The sequence below is a fragment of the Phyllobates terribilis genome, unplaced genomic scaffold (assembly GCF_046119375.1).
Source record: "Phyllobates terribilis strain yellow unplaced genomic scaffold, ASM4611937v1 Scaffold_7__3_contigs__length_470593459, whole genome shotgun sequence".
Lineage (NCBI taxonomy): Eukaryota > Metazoa > Chordata > Amphibia > Anura > Dendrobatidae > Phyllobates > Phyllobates terribilis.
In genome coordinates this window covers 251,901,636-251,920,534 of record NW_027362767.1, presented here as the reverse complement: position 1 = coordinate 251,920,534, position 18,899 = coordinate 251,901,636, and the positions used below count along the sequence as shown (strand labels likewise).

Here is an 18,899-nt window from a genome sequence, read left to right as displayed (position 1 = left end):
CCACTGACTGTATGTGTATATGTGTATATTATACTCACATGGTCTGAGGGGTGGAGTGCGGCACAGAGGGGTTCTCTTCTCAATGCTCTGCCCCCTTGGGCACTGCACTAGGCACAATGCAATGTGCCACTTTTGGTCAGCGTGCTTCTCTAACATGGATGTGTTCATTCCCTTTCCTCCACAGCGACGTTCTGCGTGAGCCTTATATCATTAAGTGTTTGGCATTGGTTGGTTCTCCCCTGTCTGGCGTGAAGATGACGTTGCCACCTGATGTCCTGGATGAGTTTAAAGATGGCGGTATAGATAAAGTAATAGGTAAGGAGGATACAGCATTTACATATAGTTATGGGGGTTGCCCAGGGCCAGCCACATCCACATCAGGAGTTGAGCTGCACCCATGACATTGTGTCTGCATATATATGATAGTGGCGCTTTACAACCCCTTTAAATGGTCGTCTGGCTTATAAATAGCCTATTATAATGTTAAATAAAATAAGAGGATCCTAGTATGGTGTACCGTAGTTATACAGTGTAGATCTCTCTGGAGGACCCGCCACCTGTGGATTACACTAGGAACCATGTAATGCTTTTCTTCCCCTGTGGAGGCGCTGCAGGATAATTAAACTCTTGCTGCCAGGTTTACTGACAGATTACAGCTGATTCCTTGGGATCCTAACTGTAAGAACAACTGTGATCAGTTTATTTTTGGGAGTCTCAACTCCTTTTGAAGTGTCCTCCTTTCATTATGAGCTTTGTCCTCAGTCTCTCTACCATTTCCTATATACCGTTTTGATGGGGTTTTTTTCTTACAGGGCTCATGCAGAGGTACCTTGACTACGAGGAGGCTCAGCTATCAGCCCTGATGCACCTGGCTAATTATAATGGTAAATTTTGGGGTCTCCATTAGTGGGGTTTGAAACCCAAAGCGTCTGGCAGCACCCAAGACCACTCATATATACTATTCAAGAGCGATCCCTGTAGATCTGTTAGCCCTGATCCCACTTTTTCAGGACCCTTGGACGTAGGAGACACAATCCATCTTGTATCGCTGTCTATGAGGACGCACACAGACTCCTCCGCGGTACAGTGGGAGGGCAGCCAAGTGCTGCAGAGTCTTATATCACAAGGTAAGGGGGTCCGCTTCACTCAACAGTAGACGCTGGAGTAAATTAAGGCATATGGGAATCCCAAGTCTATCTTATGGGGGGTGTCCCATGCCTTTTTTTAGGAGGGCAGCGGAGAGTAATACTGCTCCAATTGTCACTAAATAAAAGATCCATATCATTCTGCCATAAATACCAGAGTTCTAGGAACGTTCCTACATAGTGCCGAAATATAACTAAGACCTCCATATATGCCGTGATGACATAAGACGCCTATGACATAAGGCTGCGCTGTATCTCATTTATCCGCCTACCGAGGCTAATGGACGCTGTTTCAGCCTCTTTTGGGTGAATGAATAATTATGGGATATTTTGAGACCATTTGTGCCAAATGTAGGCTCCAAGCATGATGTGAATATAGACGGAGGGTTCTGTAAATGTATAGTGAGCACTTGTGGCAGAGCGGGCGAGAATATCTGAACCAACAGGTGACTTCTGTGTTTTCAGCACTGGAGCGAGAAGATTATGAGAACTTGTCCACAGATGATCTCATCAGTACTTTGGTGGAAGCAACGAGGGGTTATCCGCAGAACGCTGAGCTAATGTCTGCCGTCCTCAGTGTGATGATGATGATTTCAGTTAGTGGTAGGTCATCTATCTATCTTGTACTCAGGTTATTAATTTAGTCTCCTTTCCTCCCAGGTTATAACCTCCGGCCCCTCGCCCCACCAATATGTAAATTCCTTCCCCTTCCCTCCGGTGTGTAACCTCCGACCCACCGCCCCGCCATCTGCTTTTACTAACGTGACATAATGGCCGGTGGTGCAGAGCTCACTGATACCAGCGCGGTCCTGTAGTAGGGTAACAAGTCCGTTCATGACGTTTCTTCATTTTAAATCTGCCCCCATCACCTGTGAGTGGTATTATTGAGAAGTGATAGGAACTGCAGCAACTCTGTTCCCCGCACTGTAATGTTAGGGGGTCTCCACTTCGTGGCTGAGTGCTGAGGAGCAGAGGGCAGGAAAGTCACCACCACTCTGCTGACCCCATAACTGCTGACTCCAGGCCTCCTCTGGTATAACATCAGCACAAACACGGCGCCCCCACCGGGAGCTTTATGGCCGAGCAGCTGCATGCAGCCGTACATCACCAATCACAATGAGTGTCGGATGGAGTGGTGTAAAGCCGCCACCACTGGACTCTGGAGGAGATGTGTTCTGTGCAGGGATGGATCACACTTCTCTATCCGGCGTCTGATGGAGGAGTCTGGGTTTGGTGATTCCAGGAGACCGTTACCCCCTGACTGTATTGTGCCAGCTGTACAGATGCTGGAGGAGGATAATACTATGGGCTGTTAGCAGGGGTCGGCCTCTTTGTCCCAGTGAATCTTAATCCTTCAGCACAAGACATTGTGGACAATTGTAGCTTTCAGCTTTGTGGGAACAGTTTGGGGTTCGCCCTTTTCTGTTCCCCATGACTGTGCCCAGTACACAAGCTCCATAAAGACATGGGGGGAAGAACATGAGCGGCCGCACAGAGCCCAGACCTCAGCCCCATCCAAAAACAGAGATTGTGAGCCCGGCCTCCCCAAATCTCCAGGGTCTGAAACCACAAATGTTCTTCTGGATGAAGGGGCAAAAATTCCCACAAACTCCTCCAAAACCGTGGAGAAATCCTTCCCAGAAGAGCGGGAGCCATTATATCTGCAGAGGAGCGACTCTGTATTATGTCTATGGGTGTAGGAGGGGAGGTTAGAAAAGCTCCTGTAGGTGGATGTGGGGGGCACATACTTTTCTCCATATAGTATATATCTGGGTTTCATCTTACGGCACAGTATGTGACGGCTCAGTTACATTTTCCCTTCGATCTCCTCACTGGGTGACACAACGGTTGGGGTCTGGGGCAGGAGTAGACACCGGCGTCCCGCTCACAATAGTTCGGATGTGTTTTATACCCTTCAGATTTCGGGATGGGTTCTCCGCCTGCGTCAGTATATGATCTATATCCCTTTTCTGCCATTCCTTTCACATCCATCAGAAATTATCTACTTCAAAAATCCGTATGCAACCTCCTGTGAATTCCATAAGGAAATTCCCGCTGGTTATCAGCATTAATAGGGCTACTCCGTATGTACATCCACTGCCCGGCACACACCGCGCGTCTGGGGTGAAGGTCCAAGTGAAGCAGATGTGACAGGTGGAAGGGTCGCTGCTCTCGTTATCGTCTCTTCGGCTTCTCTTTAACCCCGTCATCATCTGATAGTTTTTCTGTTTGATCCCTTCTCTTAGAGTCGGCCGCGGAGGCGCTGAGGAGGACAGGTTTCCTCTCCGATCTCGTGACCATCATGGAGTCATCTCTGGAGGACAGGGACCTGTGTCAGTCCTGCTGTGCTCTTATATGGTCCCTGGCTATGACTGGTACTGACTTTCCCAATAACCTTTTATATACAGGATTGCACTGGAGATTTGGCATTTTTCTTGTATGCGAAAAATAATTAACCAATTTCTATCAGTGTTTTAGATCAGATTTTTATCAAATACGGACATGTGAACAGCGCCATAGACTGTAATGGGGACATGTCCTATTTGTGAAAATCAAAGATATAACACGTAGGTCAAAAACGGGCGTCTGAATAAGGCCTTAGTGGTAGTCGCTATTAGGGAAGAGCGACACATTGTGATTGCGGTGTCAGATTGTGACTTTTTACAAATGTGAAAAAGTTGTAAATGTTTATAAGGGTGACTTCTTTTTTTTTTTTTGTCCTGGGTCACAAGTTGCACGCGGATCAGCTGCCATAGGTTTCAATGTAAGTTACATGCAATTTGGCTTTTCTCTTGCAACAAATCAGCATTAATCGCGTGACCTCGGATTTCAGACGGGATGCACAAATGTTTTCGGTCATGCGACGTGTCAGAGAATTGTCTCACGACACTTGGCACCGTGTAGCCCCATCCCAAATCTTGTGTGTATGGTAGTGGCACACGGCCCCAGAATAGCAGAACAAATGTGATTGAAAGCACAATATTTATTAATTGGAGGAGACGAACGTGTCACGGAGATGTCAGAAGTCTTGATCAGTGGGGGATTGGGTGCTAAACGCAGAAGCAGTAGCTGAGCGCTGTCCTCCGCCCTCCCTGTTCTCATTGACAGCTTCTCCCCTATACCACGCTGAGGAAGAAAGCTGTCACTCTGCGCTGGGGGGGTCTCATGAATATGGAGTCCACCACTCCTATGGGGTATAATCGAGCTGGCAGCACGTGTAGCCTCTGCTGCTCTCCATACCCTGAGGCTGCCCCCTTTAGAGAACAGGGGATTATGGTCCTTCATTCTAGGGATTTGGAGGGTCTTAGTGGGTTGAGGTGGGGGTGCAACATCTGATCTAACTTTCACCATCTATCCATGTACGGATCACTTTATTTTATGATTGTCATAGAGAACCAGATAGAAGGGGATTGTCTGAAGAAAGCCGTCCCCGTAATCTGCACTGTGCTCAGGAAATATCTGGATGATGGGCCGCTGGTGGAATCTGCCTGCACCGCCCTGTGGACACTCGGGATGAAAGGTGGAAGCCTAATACTTTTGTTTCATAGCTAATATGGCTGCCTATGTCACCATCCTGGGTTATGTGGTGCCATCCAGGGCCGCTCAGTGGTGCTGATCGTGTTCTGACCCCCATACCGGCCACGGGGGGGGGGGGACAGATCGTCATCAGCACCACTTACCACCGTGCAGAAGTGAGGGCCTTTGGATGGCACCAGACAATCCCTTTAAATTCGGCAGCCTTTTTTTTTTTTTTTGTGGCGTTTCCTTTTCCCATCCCCCATACTGATGTCTATATGAGTAGGTACAAGTCATTATTATAGCGCCATTCATTCCATGATGCTTTACATGTGAGTCTAAACTTTTCCTGTTTTTTCAGACTTCTATTCTGTATTTCCAGGCCACATCATGGCGGAGCAGAGTGAGTCGCTCACATTGCTCCTCCTGGAAGCCTTGCAGGCACATTCGCAGCGTCCGCTTCTGTCCAAGAACGTCTGCCTGGCGCTCACTGGTTTGGTTGTGACCTCAGGTATCTCTGACCTCAATTTAGGAAAACATGGCTGCCTTCTGTTAGAAACAGCGCCTCTCTTGCCCATAGGGTGTCTGGTATTTCGGCTGCGTCTCGCTTGTGTTAATGGGGCTGAGCTATAAATACCAGACACGGCCCGTGGACAAGAACCAGCCATGTTTGTCTCGTTTCATGTGGCTCGGAGCAGATTCCCGGGATCTTTTCTTTCTTTTGACTGATCAGTAAATTGACTTTTTCAGAGTTGTCGGTTTTTCGTGTGCTGGTGCCTGTGGCGGGGGTGAGCGGCCTCTCCCTAATTACAAAGCTTTACCGGTTACACGCAGATGACCCCGAAATCGCGGAGAACGTGTGCCTGCTGCTCAGCGAGGTGGCCCATTATGGTGAGGAGGAGCCAGCAAATAAAGGAGTAACAGGATTAGCAATCCGACACGGCACAGCCCGAGTGCATCGTCACCAAACCGCCCCGCTGTCACGGTACATCAGTACTCTACTGTGCAGTGAACTGTGATCCATTGCTCTCTGTTATCAGCCCATAGTGCCAGGTGCTCTGTAGAGTATGGCTGGACTAACCCCTTAGCGTATTCATTGCCCTGCAGATGGCGCTCTGCCTATTCCCATTGCATTATTATGGGCATGGTCTAGGGAAAGTGCACTCAACACTTACTGGCAAGATCAGATGCCCATCTTATAGGGGTTTTCCATTTAAGAAAGTCACACCTCCTCCCCAGCAATCCATACCATGGGGCTGTGCAGAAAATGGAGTCAAACTCAGCTCAATTTGTGTTATGGGACTGCTGGAAAAAGCGGACCCCAGCAATTAAATAATCTTAGGCAAACCCCTTTAACGACCACATGTAGATCCTCAGATCTAAGAACATGGTAAGGGTGGACAGGTAGGCTATTATTAAAGGTGGTGTTCCCATCAATGGGATAGGCCTTCACTTTATTATTGGTGGGAGTCCAGCTTTTAGGACCCCTCTGATTCTGAGAACGAAGGCCAAGACAAAGGAAACTGTGCCGCCATCCTTCATTCTCTGGATCGATGGGGGTCCTAGAGGTCAGACCCCCATAAAGTGTAGTCAGTATTTCCCCATGTGGCGGCAGCTTGTACCTGCAGCTCCATTGAAGAGCATGGTCGGGCTGCTGCTGTCCAGGAAGCCACATAATGGGCCGTAGACGTGAACTAACACTATGGCCCTTCATTCTCAGGATTGGGGAGGTTCCCACTGATGGTACCCATATGCACTCACTTGGAATAACCCTTTAAGGTAGTGTAGCCCCGGCTTTACACTCCAGGCTTGCTGACATCGTATGACAGTACCCCATCACCCTGATTGTGGGGGGTACTTACTTCTGGACACTCCTGGTGGGACTCCCCCCAGACCACACATTATAAGCATTGGGTTAATTATCGGACCTATGGATCTGGTGGCTTTGTAGACAACACACAGGTTCAGTACGTTCTCACGGATGTCATATGTTGTCATCTGTCTCCTGTAGGCAGCGCTCATCCCGAACTGGTCTTACAACACGTGGACCAGCTGATTGGTGAAATCAAAGAGCGACACGACGGTCTGGAGGTACGAGGAGCCACGGGTACAAGGATGTATTACAGATATCCGTTACTGCTGGTAGAGCAAGTTCTGCAACTTCTGAGGGGAGGATATTTTCACCATTAATTAACTCCCTCCTGTACAATGACTAGCAGTCATTGTACACAAGGGGGAGGAGGAGGTGAGCTGTGACATCACCTATTGTGAATGGTGGATCCTGTGTTAACACCTCTATATACAGCAGATATCAGTCATTGTACAGGAGGAGGTGAGCTGAGACATCACCTACTGTGAATGGTGGCTTCTTTGTTATCTCCTGTATATAGATCAGTCATTGTACAGGAGGAGGTGAGCTGTGACATCTATTGTGAATGGTGGATCCTGTGTTACCTACTGTATACAGAGGTGTAATCAGTCATTGAACAGGAGGTGGTGGTGGTGAGCTGTGCTATCACCTATTGTGAATGATGGATCCTGTGTTACCAGTCATTGTAATCCTGTTTATGATGAAGAAACCGTTGAAAAGTCCTATGTACAGAACATGAAGTGGGAGTCTAGTACAAGGCCTAGTGATCAATAAAAATTGCAAGAATTCACTTTATTTTATTTATAATGGAAGAAAAATCAGCACTCTGAAAAAAATACTTAATAGCCCATTTTTTTTTTAATGTAGTGATGTGGGGAAAACTGGGAAACAAAAACATCAAGTTAAAAAAATATATTTTTCATAAAAGATTAATTAAACTGTTCATTTTGTGGTGACATATATTCCATTTAAGACACAGGACATGACAGCTTCGCTCAAGGCCACGGCCCCACTATCAGTATTTTTTCTCAGGAGTGGGAGCCAAAACCAGGAGTGGATGATAAATGCAGAATTGGTGACTTGTTTCTATTATACCTTTTCTCTGATTGTTCCTCACCTGGTTTTGGCTCACAGTCCTGAGAAAAAATACTGACCGAATACCGATAGTGGGGCCCTGGCCTTACAGTGAATTCTGAATGTAGCTTAGGACTTGACCAGAGAAGAAAGCAGTGTGCCAGATCCGTACTGGTAACATAGGGGACACTTGGTCTGGTTACAGACGTCCATAATTATCATAGGGTCCTGGCTTAGTTTGGTAGCACTGTGCCTCGTACCTCCTGCCTCAGACCAGCACAATAATCACCTGCTTCCTTTCTTAGGAGATTACGACCCTGGCGGACACTGCACTCTCAAGACTGAGGAATACATGGAACTAAATCTGACTTCTGCACTCAGATTTGTTTTATTCAATTTTTTTGGAAAATAGATATGATGTGTCGAGAGCTGGGAACATCTGAGATGTCACTAAAGGGGGTCGCAGCATTATGTACAACCCTCACCTCTATATTCTCTATAGTAAGGTGCAGCTGAACAAAAATACCAAAGGACATGGCACTAAGGCATGGCGTACTGGATAGATCAGCACGAGCGTGCAGCAAAGAGACGTACAAGACCCTGGTCCAGCAGTTGGTTCAGAGCCCTGCAAATCTCCCCTTACCTGCGGCATTCCTGGGATCTCTCCTGATTAAGCCTGGCACAACATCGGGTCGGGGACGCCGCAGCTAGGAAGGGGTTCGCAGGGCTCTGGACCGGCAGCCACGGTGTACCAACCACTGGAGCAGGTCGTTCATATCTTGCTTTATGATCTGAGGGTCCGACCTTCTTTATCCCACTGATCATGGTAAAGTACATATTCCTATAAACGGTCTATTAAAAACAACGTCTCAAAAATAGGTAAATTTATTATTTTTTAGTTGTTTGAAACGTCACAAAAGTCGCCATGTTGTTTGTCACATGTAGGGCGCAAATAGTCAGTGGTACTTATATGAACGGGAGCAGTTTCTGCAACTGAAAATCAGTTTCATCCATCTGTAGAAGGAGCTTTTATGTGCAAACATGGATTTCTGTAAACCTTATTCAGAAGAATGAAGCAGTAGAAATGGTATTTTATTCACAGCAGCGGCCACAAGGGGGCACATTCTTACCCACATAGAATGTTATAGGCAATATACACAGCCGTATGTCTAGGTCCAGGTCTTGTCAAAGGGAAGCAAGAAAGTGTTTCTCTGGTGGCAATGAACCTACAGACCGTAACATTAATAGGGCTGTGTAAATGTGTCCTTAAAGGGGTAATCCAATGCAGAAGTAGCAGAGCTAGATTACTCCTTTAAAATGACTGTATGAACAGCATCTATCTTTCAAGATGAAGCAGTTTCTCTTCTTACTTGATCCTTGCATCAGTTCTCACCTTCTTAAACAGCCGTTTCAAAATACGCGTTCATTTCACCCATCGCTGAGGCCCAGACCATCCTCCGCATCAGGATGCGGCCTCTGTGTGGATGACGTATTTCATCATTTACACTGTGGCATCTCGCAATATCTACATTGACCTGAAGGGGGCATATCACATCGCCTTGGCTTGAGCCGTGATACAACTCAGGGTAGATAATGGAGATGTCATCTACACCACCCAGAGACAAAAGGAAAAACCTGATGACCGGTTCCCTTTAAAAATAAAAACTTTTACCGTTTTGTGTATACAGCTCCTATGCAGACACTTTTTTTTTCATATAGATTTATGAAAAGTCTTCAATAAAATGAACCTAAATTTTAAGTCCAGAATTTCTCAGTCTTTCTTGCTCCTCCGTGGATCGGACAGTGACGTGGAAAGAAGCGATGTACAGATTTCTATGGGGGAAGGAACAAGGCACGGCTTGTCCATCACTCCTCACAGTACTATGCTGTCCGGTGCAGATGGGGAGGCGGTTCACGATGGTGGCGGCTTCTGTTTTCTCGGTTCCATTTTAGTTTGGTTATATTTTGCTTTGATGGCGTTTTCCCAGTTCTTCTTCTCCATGGTGTATAACCTCATGGCGGCCTGTGCATCCTGGATCTACGATAGTGAAGAGCACAGAAGGGTTGAACAACATTACGTAGTCCATGTCCTCCTGCGGGACGGACATCAGACCATCAGAGAGCGCATAAAACATCAGGGGCCCGGAGGTGGAGAAAGCTAAGGAAAAAGGCAACGAAGCCTCTGGAGAGGAGTAAATAGAAAGGTTGGGAATATTGGCCTGATTTGGACAACTCTGTTCCACAAGGACCCCATTGGTGAACGTCTGCTGAAGGCCCCAGTCATAGTAAGCATACAAACTAATCAACTGATCCCTCCAAACACTGGATTTGGCAAACTTTTAGGGTGGTCTTACAACCAGGACACAGCAAAAACAGGTAAAATGGGGCATAACATGGAGACGAGGGCAGCAGGAGGGATCGTGTTACATGGTGACACTGGGATCTCTGACAAGGGGAAAGCGGATGGGGATCTCGTCACTTACTGAGGAATGTTCTCCGGTCTGGACTTTTACATTTAGGATTTTCTCACACAGCAGCTTCAAGGATGGACGCGAGGACTAGGAGACGGGACGGAAGGGTCAGTACAAGAGAAAACTAAACGTATACATTCAGGAGACTCATTAATCCCCCAGGGTGGTTTGCACGTTAATGACCGGGCCAATTTTTCCAATTCTGACCACTGTCACTTTATGAGGTAATTACTCTGGAACGCTTCAACGGATCCTCCTGATTCTGAGATTGTTTTTTCGTGACATATTCTACTTCATGATTTTGGTAAAATTTCTTCGATATCACTTGCGGTTATTTGTGAAAAAAAACGGAAATTTGGCGAAAATTTAGAAATTTTCAAAATTTGAGTTTTTATGCCCTTAAATCAGAGAGATATGTCACACAAAATAGTTAATAAATAACATTTCCCACATGTCTACTTTACATCAGCACAATTTTGGAAACATAATTTTTATTGTTAGGGAGCTATAAGGGTTAAAAGTTGACCAGCGATTTCTCATTTTTACAACAAAATTTACAAAACCATTTTTTTAGGGACCACATCACATTTGAAGTCCCTTTGAGGGGTCTTTATGACAGAAAATACCCAAAAGTGACACCATTCTAAAAACTGCACCCCTCAAGGTGCTCAAAACCACATTCAAGAACTTTATTAACCCTTCAGGTGCTTCACAGGAATTTTTGGAATGTGGAAGAAAAAAATGAACATTTAACTTTTTTCACAAAAATGTTACTTTAGACCCAATTTTTCTTATTTTCACAGGGGTAACAAGAAAAAATGGACCCCAAAATTTGTTGTGCAATTTCCCCGGGGCACGCAGATACCCCATATTTGGGGAAAAACCACTGTTTAGGCGCACGGCAGGGCTCGGAAGGGAAGGAGCGCCATTTGACTTTTTGATTGTAAAATTTGCTTGAATAATTAGCGGACGCCATGTTGCGTTTGGAGAGCCCCTGATGTGCCTAAACATTGGAGCTCCCCCACAAGTGACCCCATTTTGGAAACTAGACCCCCCAAGGCACCTATCTAGATGCATAGTGAGCACTTGGAACCCCCAGGTGCTTCACAAATTGATTCGTAAAAATGAAAAAGTGAAAAAAAAAACACACTTTTTTTCATTTTTATGAATCAATTTGTGAAGCACCTGGGGGTTCCAAGTGCTCACTATGCATCTAGATAGGTGCCTTGGGGGTCTAGTTTCCAAAATGGGGTCACTTGTGGGGGAGCTCCAATGTTTAGGCACGCAGGGGCTCTCCAAATGCAACATAGCGTCCGCTAACAATTTAAGCCGATTTTCCATTCAATTTGTTAGCGGACACCATGTCGCATTTGGAGAGCCCCTGATGTGCCTAAACAGTGGAGCTCCCCCACAAGTGACCCCATTTTGGAAACTATACCCCTCAAGGATTTTATTAAGGGGTATAGTGAACATTTTGAACCCAGAGGTACGACACAGAATTTGATAACATTAGGTCATCATATTGAATAAGTTGTCATTAGTCTTGAGCGCAAGTGCTCGCTACTTGAGTTTGCATCGGGTACTCAGGTATGCACCATGTACAGCGTGTGCTCGAGTGACATGCTAGAGTCCCTGCCCCGCATGTTTCACGGTTGTTAGACACCCAAAAAAAAAACATGCAGGGATCGCTCGTGCATGGCAGGCAATCCCCGCAAAGGTTTTTTGGCCGCGAAGCATATGGGGCGGAGACTCGAGCATGTCACTCGAACACCCATGAAACTCAATGCATACCAGAGCTCCCGATGCAAACTCAAGTAGCGAGCACTTGCGCTCAACACTAGTCGCCATATCGTCATCTTTATTTCTTACTTTTGAAAAAATCCCAACCCCATCACAACCCTAACCCCAACCCCAGCCCTAACCGTAGCACAACCCTAGCGTTTATTTTTTACGCCGTTCCTCGTGCGGTATAAGTGATTAGACGACTTTATTCTTCGGGTCGGTGTGATTACAGCGATACCAGAATCATATGGGGTTTTTATGATTGACAGCTGTCACACACTAAAAGATGCATTTTTTGTAAAATCTAGTTTTTGCATCGCCATATTTTGAGAGCTATAATTTTTCCAGATTTTGGCAGACAGTCATGTGACGGCTTGTTTTTTTGCGGGATGAGTTGACGTTGTTATTGGTGCCATTTTCAGATCGCTTTCTATTCCGATTTTTGGGAGGCAGAATAAACAAAAAACAACAATTCAGGAATTGTTTTTTTTTATTCTGTTCCGCGTGTGGTAAAATTGATAAGGCAGCTTTATTCTTCCGATCAGTACGTTTACAGCGGTACCACATTTATATCGTTTTTCTATGTTTTGCACTTTTACATAAAAGCAATTTTATAGAAAAAATTATTTTTAGCATAGCTTTATTCTGAGAGCTATAACTTTTTTATTTTTTGTCTGATGGAGCTGTATGGCGGCTTGTTTTTTGTGGGACGAGATGACGTTTTCAGCGGTACCATTTTTATTTATATTAGTCTTTTTGATCGCGTGATATTCCATTTTTTGTTTGGCGGTATGGTGATAAAGCATTGTTTTTTGCTTCGTTTTTTTTTTTTTTTAAACGTGTTCACTGAAGGGGTTAACTAGTGGGACAGTTTTATAGGTCAGGTCGTTCCGGACGCGGCGATACCAAATCTGTGTACTTTTATTGTTTTTTTTATAATAATATTTATTGATGGGTACATTATATTTTTATTTTTGGTGGATTATTTTTTTTTATATATTTTTACAATTTATTTATTTTTTTTTTCACTTTGACAGTTTTTATACTTTTTTACTTTGTCCCACTATGGGACTTTCACTTTTTTTTCTCTGATCGCCTGCATGGCACAGGAATGCAGCACCATCCCTGTGCTATGCAGGCTGTCAGCACTGGACAGGGAGAAGATAGTTTGGAGATGCACTGCGCATGTCCAAAAAAATCTTCCTGCTGTCTGGTGACCCGGATGTTGTCATGATGACATCGGGTCGTCATGGCAACATCCTGGAAGCCACGGCAGACAGCGCTGGAGGCCGGAAGAGGAGGGGAGTATCTGCGATCGCCTCCCCTTGCCACCGCAATGCTGCGATCGACCTCGATCGCAGCATTGCAGGGGTTAATGTGCCGGGAGCGATGCGGGACAGCTCCCTGCACATTGTCACAGCTGACACCCAGGGCTATCAGCTGACACCCAGCAGCGATCGCGCCCGCACAGCCTGTGTGCGCGCGCGATCGCGATGATGTACTAATACGGGTCTGGCTCTTAAGTCCCAGGGCACAGACGCGTATTAGTACGTCTAATATTGTTAAGGGGTTAAATGAATGCGCTAAAGGTAACAGCACAGGCCTTTTTTGCAGCAATCTCCCATAGGTAGTCATGAAATCCAGACTACAGTCCCATTTCACCATGATTTTGCTGCTTAAAGGGAAATTCCCATCTCAGTTTGTTATGGCATATCTCCATTAGATGTAGATCTTAGCCCAAGTTTTAGGATGAGGCCCAACCATTCGCACACTGTAGTGAATACAGACTTGCCAGAGGTTGTGATGAGCGGAGACCCCAAGTGATGAGACCAGAGACCACTTAAATTTTACTCATACTCCCTTTTATTCTAGCCCTGGGTACGGGGTCTTGGCTCCTGTTATGTCTATGGAGGTAGGACGGCATACTGAGGACAGCTTTAGGCCCATGTAACACTACTATGTGCGACTTTCTGACATGCACGGACTCCCGTATGACGGCAACTTACCTTCACCTTCTGCTTGAACGGTTTATACTTCTGAGTGTCCCTTATGGCTTTTTTAGGATGATCCAGAAAGAAAATCTAAAAAAGCAAAGCAAAACTTTAAACCACAAATCCATACAGCACGGCTGCCAGGTAAGAAAGTCAGCCCAGCACTGAAAATAAGTAGAATTGGTGCGATTCACCATAATTTAAGGGGGTTCTCTGCTTCGCACAATCCTTACATTGTAAAAGGAACAAGTGACAGAAAGCAAATTACAAAGACCCCGCAACCTGCTTGGATGGATCCCCCACGATCTGTAGGGAAACCAGGCAATAAGTGTTTCATTTCCTTGTAGCACCACCACAGGAGAAATAAAAAACTACAAAGTGCCAGTGTACTGCAGGTCCAGGACGGGTCCCTCGGAGCGAGAGTCGTTCTTTGTAACCACTCTCACCCTGACCAATAGACGAGGATCCACCAGAGCTGAAGCCGCACTTACGGTCAAGTCTCCCCTCCTCATTATGACGTAAATACATGACAATTGGGCTCATGGACAAGAGTTGTGTTCCTGAGAAAACCCCCAGGATGTGCCAATCATTACTGACCTTTAGATCATTATGCACAGCGTGGCCAACCAGGATACGTCCCTTAAGGATCTCGGATACTTCTTTTTGTACAACCTTGAAATCTTCCCCTATAAAAGACACAGATATATAGAGATCTATCGGGATAATGTCGCAAAAGCGAAGACATGGCCGCTGGTGTCCTCACCGTTCTTCACATCCTTCGGCCTGATTCCGCTCACGGCCGTCCTGTAGTCAGTGACGCGTTCTGAGGGTTTAACAAACTTATCGTAGATGCATTTCCCAAACTGGTTGACAATGGAGACCCGCGCCAGGATGCTTTCCTCTCCATCTGTGCCCACTCCCACCATCTCACAGTCCATGGCGACGGTTCTTGTAAGCCTGGAACAGAAAAGGCGAGAACAGCGTCACACATGCTGGGAGTAGTAATGAGAGCTGTCGGTACGGAGCGCTCCGAAAATACAGTATACAGCCAGAAATGGCAGCCATGTATAGAAACAGCAACAAATCCATGCAAAAGTAAGAGCAGGGTGCATTGATCGGCACAGGCTCAATCCAGGTTATATTCAGGGCGTTTCACCTTTCCAATTAAAGTGTTATTAAACGTATGGCATAAGGCAAGAGTGGGATCCGCAACAATTATTTTGAGACCTATGACTGCAAGAGTTGGAGCTCACTCTGTTGTAGTCTATGGGAATCACAGAAACAGTCCAGGGATCTTGTTGTGCCAGTGCTCCCCGCTGCTCTTTGCTGCTCAAAAGTGGACAAAGGACCACAGGTTTCCCAATAGGTGGAGGCTGGAAGGATGAGGCTGCCACCTATAAGACATTTATGGCATGTCTGTATAGTCAAGATACCCCTTTACCTTATTGTTCCATCTATGTCTTCAGTAAGACACAAGCCTGCACCAAACACGTTAAGAGTAAGGCCTCAAAAAAAAAAGAATTTCTGTTTACATGTGAGAAACAAAATACTAAATTTCCATCGGTGTTTGATCAGTGTCCATTTTTACCATCAGTGGATTTACTCGTACACACGAAAAAATATATATCTTGCAATGCATCTGCTACCCATTATAATGTCAAAATCAGACAGCACATGGATGGTGTCTGTGTGAGGGCCATAGTTTTCACAAACCCCAAGTCTTGAATGTGCGATTTTGATCTGTGAACAGTTCCATAGACTATAATGGGTAAATGTTCTGTCTGTGAAAAACACAGAACACATACATGAATCATGGCCGACTGAATGAGGCCTAAGGTGAGCCGACCCGGCTGACCACTTATGCGCATGATGGCCTCCCGACAGATGATGCTGGGGAGAGAAGGATCGGCCTGCTGCATTTAACACCTAATCTTCTGCTCTCAGGGAAGATAAGCCGCTGCCAGAGGAGACTGGAACTTACTCCACTTTCCACCTAACACAGCATGCACGGGTAGGGATTGTTGAGCATTGGGGCTGACAGCAGACAGCTATGTGTGGTGTCATGTACAGCAAACGTGTGTCATTGTGGGTCCACTTACCCCTCAAATGCCCTGTCCTTCACTAGAACCCTGTCCACAGCATCCGATGCCTTCTCTGGCAATCCTTGCATCTGCCGTGCAATGGTACCCGCTTCTGGACCCAGCGCAGCCTCAATGTCATCCGGATCCACGTCATCAAACCACAGGTCTATTCTGAAAAACAAACAAAAACATTAATTATTAATCTAGATATGTCCCTTAATGGTTAAATTTTTCAGTTCAATCATTAAATCTGAATCTGGGAAAGCTGGGAGACTACCAATATGGCCGCCCATTCGCTTTCCTTGAGCCTAGTTCTTGGTAGGGGCTGGTTGGCTATAACACTACACAGGGAGTGGTAAAGGTGACTATATTGGTCGTCACCCAGCTTTTCCAGGATCGGATACTGAATCAGATACTTAATATGTGATACACACACACCCCATATAAAATACACAAAGCTTACTTTAGCGGCTCTGCTGTGTTTTCCTCACTTGGCTTTTTCTTGGGGTGACGTTTATCACGTTCCTCGGGTAATTTTCTCTTCTTTGTGGACTCTTTCCTCTTGTCGTTGGTAGCCAGCTCCTTTATCGTTGTCTTTTTAGGAGCCATCATGGTCTCTTTCACATGGCCGTTGATTTTGGGGGCAGCAGTTTCAGCTGTAGGCTCAAGTTTTTCCCTCCCGTTCGCTTTTTTTTCCTTTTTCAAACCCTTGTCACGTTTTTTGCGGGGTGTAGGCAGTGTGGGAGAAGGACTACTGCTCTCTGGTTTCAGCAACTAAAGGCACAACATTCACATGATTACATGTAGACATTATATCCTCCAATAGTGGACAGGTCAGTGTATACAATATATAACGAGATTCTGCCGCATATACACTTACGGCCTGTAACGCTTTCCAGTTAGAAGAAAACTCCTGCGGGGTCCTGGGAGGTAACACAGGCGTCACTTTCTTAATCTTTTCTTCCTTTGCTGCGATTTTGGGATGATTTTTCCAAAATTCTTTCTTTTTCTTCCTTTTTTTGGTCTGGTTAAGCTTTTTCGTCTCCTTCACGGTTGGAGGTGCTTTGTCCTTCGCCATCTCAGCTCTGTCATTAATGAGTCTGGAAAGACAAATTTAACACTTTATAAACCATTAAAGGTTTAGTCCCAAAATCATAACTTGTTCTTATAATAATGTGCATATATGTATTCATTTTTGCCAATACATCCAGTTTTCAAATCTTCCCTGTTTTGCACATATGACCCCTCCAGGCTCTCCTTAACCTCCAGTTGATGCAGCATCCTTCCTTCTGCAGTTCCAGCGCTCCTTCTCAGTGCAGCCTCAGCTGGCTTCCAGCACAGATCTGCTCTGCCCCCAGTGCTAACATGGTCCTGTACAGTAGTCTGTCAGCCCAATTTTATCTTTTGACATTTACAAATTGTACATCAGCATGGCTGCCTGTGTATTTTTACATCATTCATCTATTGGCTTGTTTCCAGCAGAACTCAACAGTTCTGCACTCCACTCACAGCTGACATAGGCAGGGATGAGCTGTGTCTGATGTATGACTCAGAACAATGAAGTGAAACTGCAAATACAGCTCTGTTTATGCACATGGCAAAGGAGTATCTTCTGCCATATACATCATCAGTGGGGCATTAGCAGGTTTGCATTAGTGGTCTGTCAGCATCAGGCATTAAATATGTCTCGGCCCTGCTGAGCTGTTGAGTTCTGCTGGAAACTAGCTAACAGATCAATGGTGTAAAAAACACACAGCCAGTTATGTTGATGTAGATGGCAGAGGATAAAATGGGTCAGACAGAGTGACTAGTGCACAGGTGCAGACAGTGCACAGAAGAATAGAGTAATCTAAACATGATGATGTGCCGAATATCAGCGGTGGAAGCAGCTGAACACAGTGTAGCAGAGCTGACCTAGAAGCCGTTTTTCACATTCATCAGTCTGCAGCATTAAGGAGAAGCAGGTGCTGCTGGGAAATGTAGTATTGGGAGATAAGAATAGGACCTCCCCATTCACATATGTAAAGCTGAATGCACCCGGGGCAGATGGAAAGACACAAAAGGTACAAGAAAAACTGTGTGTTGGGCTTAGTATCTGTACTAGCAATAAGCAGCGGTTAGTGTGGTAGTAGAAAAAATAATGCAATTCTGGGAATAACTTTAAAGTAAACTTATCTGAGCGTCTCTATACTTTTCCATTTGCTTTGCATATAAACATTAGAAAAATCCACAAGGACCCAGCACCGCTCGCTGCGGAATATGGTGGTACTATATAAATACAATTATTAAGGGTTGTGTATAGAGTTGATGGGAATCAAATTGCCGGACCTGGTCCAAGAACCGCATCTTACCTGATGATATCTGCGGCTCTTCTTTTGATTAACTGGCCTGGAGCAATGTCACACATGCGTCACCCCAATAACGTCGCACCAGGCTAGATAGTCAAAAGAAGAGCAGCGGATGCCAGGAGCGGCTCTCAGGGATCCCGTCTGGAGGCCACAGATCACTGACGGTTCGCACAAACTCGGGTTGTGCCACTTTGACATGAGGTGTAATGCCAGGCACAGCCTAAAGGACAAGGGTGGCGCTGTATACAAAACAAAAAGAAGTGAATCGGTGAATATATAGGGGGACACCACCAACGCTCAGGAACATTATAGCCAAGGCCAAATACAGGGAAAATATATAATAAATATTATAAATACATATGTGCACTCTTCCCCACATATATATTGCGACCCCCACCAAAAATTAAAGGCAACAATGTGTGATATGATACATCAGGTGTCAACAGCTGCAGGGTCTGTACTCACACGTGACACGGCTCAGCTCCTCCACAACTTCATGCCTCCCAAGCCAACACGAAGCATGGTTACTCCGGAAGCCGTCACATAATCCGCTCCGACCTGAAACTGCGACTACAACTCTAGCTCCGTGTAAGAAGAGCGCACGCATGCGCTGTCTGCTGG

The 18,899-nt window shown here is 45.6% G+C and overlaps 2 protein-coding genes across 4 annotated transcripts in view; one reads left to right on the top strand and one right to left on the bottom strand.

The window, feature by feature from the left end:
* Positions 1-9,542, top strand: part of STKLD1 (serine/threonine kinase like domain containing 1) — a 16,162-nt gene extending 6,620 nt beyond the window's left edge. The window contains exons 11-20 of one of the 2 annotated variants that reach the window (XM_073640252.1): positions 185-315; positions 813-884; positions 1,011-1,127; positions 1,611-1,748; positions 3,392-3,520; positions 4,537-4,665; positions 5,044-5,172; positions 5,412-5,646; positions 6,673-6,752; positions 7,911-9,542. In XM_073640252.1, coding sequence (XP_073496353.1) covers positions 185-315; positions 813-884; positions 1,011-1,127; positions 1,611-1,748; positions 3,392-3,520; positions 4,537-4,665; positions 5,044-5,172; positions 5,412-5,646; positions 6,673-6,724 — 1,132 coding nt within the window. In that variant the 3' untranslated portion in view covers positions 6,725-6,752; positions 7,911-9,542. The remainder of the gene's footprint in view (positions 1-184; positions 316-812; positions 885-1,010; positions 1,128-1,610; positions 1,749-3,391; positions 3,521-4,536; positions 4,666-5,043; positions 5,173-5,411; positions 5,647-6,672; positions 6,753-7,910) is intronic. The other variant, XM_073640253.1, reaches the window with a different exon arrangement.
* On the bottom strand, positions 9,257-18,899 carry REXO4 (REX4 homolog, 3'-5' exonuclease). 2 transcript variants are annotated; one of them, XM_073640254.1, is made up of 10 exons: positions 18,744-18,898; positions 18,282-18,517; positions 16,811-17,030; positions 16,394-16,704; positions 15,949-16,101; positions 14,613-14,806; positions 14,447-14,535; positions 13,865-13,939; positions 10,089-10,163; positions 9,257-9,643 (listed from the first exon to the last, which is right to left on the bottom strand). In XM_073640254.1, exons 2-10 carry the CDS (start codon positions 18,335-18,337, stop codon positions 9,518-9,520), a joined length of 1,299 nt encoding a protein of 432 aa, XP_073496355.1. In that variant the 5' UTR covers positions 18,338-18,517; positions 18,744-18,898; the 3' UTR covers positions 9,257-9,517. The 2 variants fall into 2 exon arrangements, with proteins under 2 accessions (XP_073496355.1, XP_073496356.1); XM_073640255.1 differs by lacking the exon at positions 18,282-18,517 and having other exon boundaries at positions 18,744-18,899.